The following is a 7,240-nucleotide window of genomic DNA, read 5'->3' on the forward strand; positions in this document are numbered from 1 at the left end:
AGAGAGAGAGAGAGAGAGAGAGAGAGAGAGAGAGAGAGAGAGAGAGAGAGACTAGGGAGGAGGGGTTCTCATTGTAGCTGAGCATCAGTGAAAATCATATTGTCATATCCTGGATGGTGAAGGGGGTGGGGGCTTAGGGGGAGCCGGTTTCCTTGGAAACTATGTATTTGGTGCCAAAATAACTAGGGAACTGGGCACAGCTTTGTTGTCTCCCTATAGTGAAATTCTGCAGGAGCCCATCGTAACACTTGCTTCAGCTGGGTAACCAGGAGGGTTGAAGCAACAGTGACTGGTGAGGATGGAGCTCAGAAAGCCCCCCTCCCCAAAGGAAAACTTCACAAGGCAGTATCCTATCAGCAGCTTGCGAGGTAGAGATCCCCCCTCCATCTCCTATTGCAAAGCCCCTCAGCCTTTGCCTAATTTCTTTCCTTCCTCAAGTCCCAAGCCAGTGGCTCCGACCCAACCGTACCACCCAGAATGGAGGTGAAGGATGCTCAGGTACATCCTCTTCTCTCCCAAATCAGGAGACTAACTCAAGGTACCAAGGGCACCGGTCCTCTCCAAGCTGGTTAGAAAGGAGAGAGAAGGGTGGGGGAGCCCAAGGAAAACAGTTCACCAGGACAGCCTTTGGGGGAGGAGGAGGAGGAGGAGGCCAAAGAGACTGGCTCAGAAGAAAGAACAAAAAAAAAAAAAAAAAAAACCAGAGCCAAGAGAGCCCTGACCCCGGAGGCTCAGATCCCCAGGGGCTCCCAGTGAATGGGGATTCCTCGGGATTTAAAGGCAGATAACTTTGAGAAGCTTCTAGTTGGAAGCTAAGGGTTCCTCCTTCTGCATTTCAGCTCCCTCCCTCCAGTTTTGGGGCCAGATCTGAATTAACAAGCAAACCCCCAAAGGCCCTTCCTTGCCTTTGCAAAGAAGCCAGGACAGCAGCTTTAAGGATGCCCTTAGAGCTCCCTAGATGGTAACCTTCCTTCCCTGTCCACACACACACATACACACACACCAACTCCAGACCCACCCACCCTCCAGTTTCAGCTTCCACAAATGGGCCTAAGAAGAAGCTCACAAATCCTGGCCTGAGGATTCCTGACAAATCACTAGGAGGGAGCGTTCCCACATTGTTTTCCCATAGGCTTTGCCGGGCCCGGTAAAGTGGAGGACGAAAAAAGGCAAGAATTAAAATCCCATTTGTACTGAGAAAATATAAGCGCAGCTGGGGCTGGCACCCTGCTTTTGGGTGAAATTTCTTAGGGGGAAAAAAAAAAAAAACAACTTTCCTTTCCTCCCACCCCCTTCTCCCTAACTTCTCCAGAGCCCCAGGAGGCAGCTGAACACAAAAGAGAAACTTCAAAAAATGCAAAGCCAGGGACAGGCTCCTCTAGGGCTAACTCCAGGCCTCAGCCACCGAAGCAGAACCAGGAGGAGGGAGGCGCTTCCCCCTGCTGTCAGCCCACCGAGAGCACAGGGGTTTCCAAGGGGGATGGGGGAAAACACAAAATGGAAAATGAGTAATTGAAAGGAAACTTTAAAAAAAGTCCACACACCCTAGGAAGGCGTGGGTAAGCCTGAACGTCTCCCATACTCCTATAGGCCAAAAAAGTTCTGGGTCCAGAGTCTAAGAAAGACCCCCAAGGATGCTGGCTGGGGAGGTTCGGGCTCCTAAAGCCTCACCTCAAACAGGAGTCTCACCCAACATGTCTAAGGAAAAAAAACCTCAGTCACACTGTCAGTAGGAGAGCCAGGGAGAACCCCAAAGCCAGGAGGTCCCTCCAAAAACTGAAGTGTGTCCACCTTCTGCTTCTAACACCGGAAAGGCCAGAGAACACACAGCTCTCAGGTCGGACATGGAAAAAGACCCTGTTCTCCAGAGAGGTACCTAAGTCTTCCATTCAAACTGCCAAGGAACAGGGATCTTAGCTCCAGGCCTGAGAAGGTAATTTATCACATATACAAACTAGCCTCCCCCAATTCGGACTGTCAAGGTTGTAGCGCTAGAGGCTTCCGGCTTGGAGAGGAGGGGGTAGTGGCAATAATGCCCTGAACAGCCCACTTAGTCCCTTCTCCAATCCAGCAGGGCAGGGCCCACGAAGGGAGAAAGGTGCTGCAGACCCAAGGCTCAGACTCAAAGCTTGAAGGGGCGTAACCCTAACAACCAAAGGCGCTACCATGCTGTCTTAAGTGCCTAGCCCAATTCCAGTTCATAACTCGCGGGGCCCAGGGTGATAGGAGTTTAGGGGGCCTTCAAGCTTAAGGCTGTCACGCCGATGGTCCCAGGGATGTCGGGAAGGGCTCCTGCCAGACACTGCACCTCTGGCAGCGCAGAGAGCGCAACTGGCTTGATAGTGGAAGATGCTGCGCTCACGCCCTCCCTCAGTCCCAGAGTCTGTCCCTGGGTCCCTCTCAGTCCAATAGCCCCTTGGCAGTGACCACCCTGGTACTAATGGTGGGTACAGTCAGGGCCTAGGCCCACGCCAGGCCCAGCCCTCTTCCTGCCTGCCCTCCTCCCTTACCACCCCCCCCACCCCCGGTGCTCAGTCTCGTTTCGTCACCGGATCCCCTGGAATGGGGGACGCGGGCGCGAAATACGAACCCAGCCACAGGCAGCTCCCTCCCCACGTGCGCGCTGGCCCTCAGCACAGAGTGCAGCCAGGAGAGGGGGGTGCCTCACCTTTGCCTTCCATGGCATGCACGAAGTCCCCCTGGTATAGTTGGCTACGTAGCTTCTCCTCCAGGCTGAAGCCACGGACGCTGACAATTTCCTCCACGTCCGACAAGTCTTCGTTCTCGTCGTATCTCTGGCGGTCAATCGCACGCTGCGGGGACCCAACCAGAGAACCCGGGACATTACTGAGAGGACTTGGAGGGGGTCTCCTCTCACCCTGGGCCCACCAAGAACAGGTGCAGGAGTCGCGCGCCCACTGCACCCCATCATTGCAATCTGAGCAACTTTGCGCAAATGCCAAAGATGCTGGAAAGCAGAAAGGGGGGCTTGCACCCCAAGGCCCGACTGCCCTTAAATGAAGCAATCCCTTCCTGCATCTTTGGAAGCCATGGAAGTGATGTTTGGGGGCTTTCCTCTGCCCCCACCCCAGTAATGTGCTAAGCTTTGCCCACTCGACTGGGAACCTGGTTATGTAACCCCCGAAGGGGGCTCCGGGTATGGGCTGGCAGGGCAGATGTAGGCCCCGAGAGAAGCCGCTGCAGCACCCGGCTCAGCGGTAACAGCAGCCCTGGCGGCCACGGCGGCCAACCCGAGAAGCCGGAACCCGGGGCCGGCGGCATTACTAAGGCTGGAGCTGCTCCCGATCTACAGAAAAGCTGGAAAGCTGAAACGGAAGGGTTGAGACCCTAGCGGCCCCCGCCAACCGACCGCTAGTGCAAGGAGAGGAGGGGAGGGGAGGAGGTTAAGAGTGTGGGGAGAGAGAGATAGTCGGCCCACCACAAAGCTTCCATCAGAGACCCCAAAACGCACCAGCAGCTGCCTCATCTCCCCACGAGCGCGCGCGCACACTCACTTCCTAAGGAGACTCCCCCACCACTCCCCGCATCCTTCTTCCTCCTCCCTCCGCTGCTCAGCACCGAGCCCCGCAGCCCCCCAGATCCCAGGCGAACCCCCGAGCCCGCTCAGCCCCTTCCACGCCTTTCGGCGCTGCCTCCTCCCCACTTAAGTGTCTGAGACCCTGAGCCTCACAAGAGACTGGAGGAGTAAGCTGCTTGCTTCCTTTTGCATGCAATTTATTATTTTTTTCCGGTCCTCTTGCAAAATACAGAAAAGGAAAGAAAAGGCAGCAAGAAACAGCCAAAAAAAATAGATAGATAGATAAATCGATCATATACCAGATACAGATTTGGGGGAGGAAAAAAAAAAGCTACACACCAATCTTCTTCCAGAGTCTTTCTCTGCCTCCATTTTTTTAGGAGAGTTCACCAATTAATTGTCAACACTCCTGCCCCCTGCATTTTGGCGGAGGGGGAAAGGAGAGAAGACCAAAGAAAAGAAACCAAAAAAATAAATAAATAGAGCAAGCCAGAGCCGATATCTACAAAGTTTTGCACCAACACTTAAGCAGATCCGTTTGCAAAGTCCTAGGAAACCATTTTCAGCAGTTGTGGGGGGGGAGGCGTCGACGTCATAATCCCCGGAACGTAAACATTGTTGCCGATCGCGCTCGGAGCTTGCGGCTAGGTTAGTTGGGGAGAGGGGGGGCTCGGGTTGGGGGTGTCGGGGACCGCAGCCGTAGGAGGTGTGGGGCCAGAAGGGAGCCTGGGACGCACCGGGCGCCGTTAGCGCCTTGGCATCGCTGTTTTGTTGTTGGGTCACGAGTGCGCCTCTGCACGCAGGCGCCGCCGCCGCCCGGGAGCTGACTTTTGGAGGGCTGAGTTGCAGGCGGGCGGCGGGCGCATCCCAGAGATGGCGGGGCAGGGAGGGAGGGAAAGAGAGGAGGGGGTGGGGAGGGAGGCGCAGATTTGCACGGATGGCCTCAGCGGGAGGCGCGGAAATGCTAGCCGAGCCTGCTGGCGTGAAAGCCCCCGGGGCCTGGCACCCCTCAAAACGACCCCCCCCACCTCTGCCCCTGCCCCCCCTCCCCCGCTTGGGTTACCTAGGGCTGTCCCTCTCTTCCTTCACCCACCTTTCCTCATTACCTATGCTGGCGACCTAAATTCAAAGTATTTTGTATGTATGATTTCTTTTTCTGTTTTGCTTTTCTATTGCATGTCTAGGGGGGAGGGGCCAGCCTGTCCAGACCCTTATCCATTTGCGAACCTGCCATATGGAGGAGGCATCTGAGGGGCTCAGGAAGAAATGATCGCAGCACTGTATCTGTACAGACTGCATAACTTTTAAACTCCCGGGGCTGAAATAATAATATGGAGACACACGCACAGGTACAGGAAATACAGCCAGTCCACAGCCTTTTCAGACCGCAGCTGACCGGAAGAAAGCCTTTGGTTCATTCATTCGGATAGCCTCGGTAGTATAGCCCTGAAACAGAAGTTGGGCTTTTAAAAAGAAAGAAAAAAAAAAAAGTCTCTACACTCGCTCAGAAGAGATAAATCGATACACAGGAGGGACTAGAGAATCGGATTCAGCGTCTCTAATGCAGGCAGGCAAAAGGTAAGCCTCTCTCGTGTGGCAGTTTAAGAGAAAAGTGGTGGTTGGTCGTGGCTTTCTGGGGTACAGCAACCTTGAATGATCCATATTGTTTCTCAGCGGAGAAGGTTGGGGAGGCAGCATGGAGTCTCAGATCCCCAGTGCTCCTCTGTCTTTTAAGTAGTGCTTATGACTGCTTCCAGAATTGGCCCCCAGTGGTCCTGGAATTCCTGTAGTTGAGGGAAATGCTGGCCCTAAACTTTGTTCCCTCCTGGCCTCTTTCTTTCTTGCAATGGACTAATGACTAATGACGCTTCACAAGGGTGTTCTGGGAGACCTCCCAGGTGACTAGCAATGACTGCAGCTTCTTGCTTGGTCTACAAGCTAAAGCAGGTCATTTTACACCCTGGGGAAACCCAAATTCGAGAAATTATGAATTTAGGTGACTGCTCTTTTTTTTTTTTTATCTTGTCCCAATGTCAACAGCACTGGTTCAGACAGATGCCGGGAGGAAGTGGCCTTGCCACCTGAAATCAGCTGTGAACCACACTTTCGTCACCCTCCCTGACATTAGAATTTCCTCCCGTATTGGTCTGTAGTTTTTTTTTTTTTCCACCTGTCCCCAAATCTGCTCTTTGAAGAATGTTTTTTGTTTTGTTTTGTTTTTTAATTCCATCCGTGCACGTTATCGGTAGAAATCTTCCACGTAGAGATGAGGTGACAAACTTGGTGTTTGTCACCAAACTGAAATTATATCTACATTGGCTCAGCTGCATCCTCTGGGCAGTCTTTCTAACCATCCCTGTGAAAACCAGGAGCCAACTGGTGATGTAGTGCAGTCGTGGGATATTTGGCCTAGCAAGCCTAAGGCCCTAGGTTCCATCCCCAGCACAAAAGGGGGGGGGGAATGGCATGGGGATGTGGACCACTTTATCTGGCTCTTCTTGTGAGAAAGAATAATTTTGAAGGGGATGTCTTATGGCCTTGTTGCTCTGCTTTCTAAGTGAGGAAGCTGGGATTCAGAAAGGCATAAATGATTCCCTCTCAGTCACATTGCTTGCCCTTTCCTATGTCCCCCAACTTCATTTATGCTTCAGAATGAAATAAAGGAGGGGCCCAGAGTTGAGAATCAGTGGATTAAAGAATTAAAGCAAAGCTGTCAAATAGAATGCTGGAGATTTTCGTTCATCGTTCATCTTCCTCCCTGAAGTCTTCTTCTCCCCCCCACCACCACCACCAACCCCCTTTCTGCTCCCGTGGCTTCTGAGTTTCCCCCAAAGGCTGGCATTGGAAAAAGTCTGATGTTAGCCACATTCATAGAGTGGGCAGAGGTTGATCAAGTCACCTGATTTGAGCCCATCCCTTTACAAACCTGGAGACCTGAAAGAAGAATGAGCCTGCCTGGCGTTTGTTCCCCTTTGACTCCCCCAGAATGCCCACCCCTCTGCTGGATCTAAGTGGTCACTCAATAAACATTGAGCCCTTGATGGATCACCTTCTCTAGCATATTTGCATTTTCTCTTTATCAGTAATTGGCAGATGAAAGCCTTTGTCCTCAGTTGAAAGAATTCCAAGCATTCCCTCACTAGTGGGGGAGGAGGTTATTTTGGGCCAAAGGGGGAAGGGCCAGACCCTTGAGCTCTAACTTCAGGCTGATTGTCCCCCCAGGAGCTGAGAATAGGTGAGAAATAGAAAAAGGGGCTTCTTTCGAGAAAGATGAGCTTTTAACACGAGCCAGCCTCATTGGAAATGAAATAATGTCTAACTGTACCGCCCTTGTAAAAGGCTCAGTCAGACCCCACCTGTGTTACAGTCTGTTGTAACATCCGTCCTCCCTGGCCAACTAAGCAACTCTGTGTCCAAAGACAAGGGGACAGAAGACAGAAATGACAGCTTCGCTTACACACACACACATACACACTCACCCCGTGAGCTTGACCGTCTCTGGATGGAGCACTCAGAAACTCAGGGATTCTGGACTTGGAGCAAACAAACTTCTCTGATGCTATTCTAGCTCTTGGCTTTCCTTTTTGTAAGACAAGGGGCCTGTACCTAGCCCTAAGTAGCCTGGAACTTGCCATGTAAACCAGGCTTGGTCTAGAACTTTGTGTGAGCCTCCTGCCTCTGTCTCCTGAATCTTGGGACTAC

At 52.5% G+C, this 7,240-nt stretch overlaps 1 protein-coding gene across 2 annotated transcripts in view; it reads right to left on the bottom strand.

The window, feature by feature from the left end:
• The window catches only part of Kdm2b (lysine demethylase 2B), a 121,641-nt gene extending 117,443 nt beyond the window's left edge, over positions 1–4,198 (bottom strand). For both annotated transcript variants that reach the window (XM_029533595.1, XM_021222574.2), the window contains exons 1-2: positions 3,878–4,198; positions 2,669–2,813 (exon numbers count right to left, since the gene is read on the bottom strand). In XM_029533595.1, the coding sequence (XP_029389455.1) occupies positions 2,669–2,813; positions 3,878–3,910 (178 nt within the window). In that variant the 5' untranslated portion in view covers positions 3,911–4,198. The remainder of the gene's footprint in view (positions 1–2,668; positions 2,814–3,877) is intronic.
• Positions 4,199–7,240: the final 3,042 nt, after the last annotated feature.

This window comes from Mus pahari, chromosome 23, assembly GCF_900095145.1.
Source record: "Mus pahari chromosome 23, PAHARI_EIJ_v1.1, whole genome shotgun sequence".
Taxonomy (NCBI): Eukaryota; Metazoa; Chordata; class Mammalia; order Rodentia; family Muridae; genus Mus; species Mus pahari.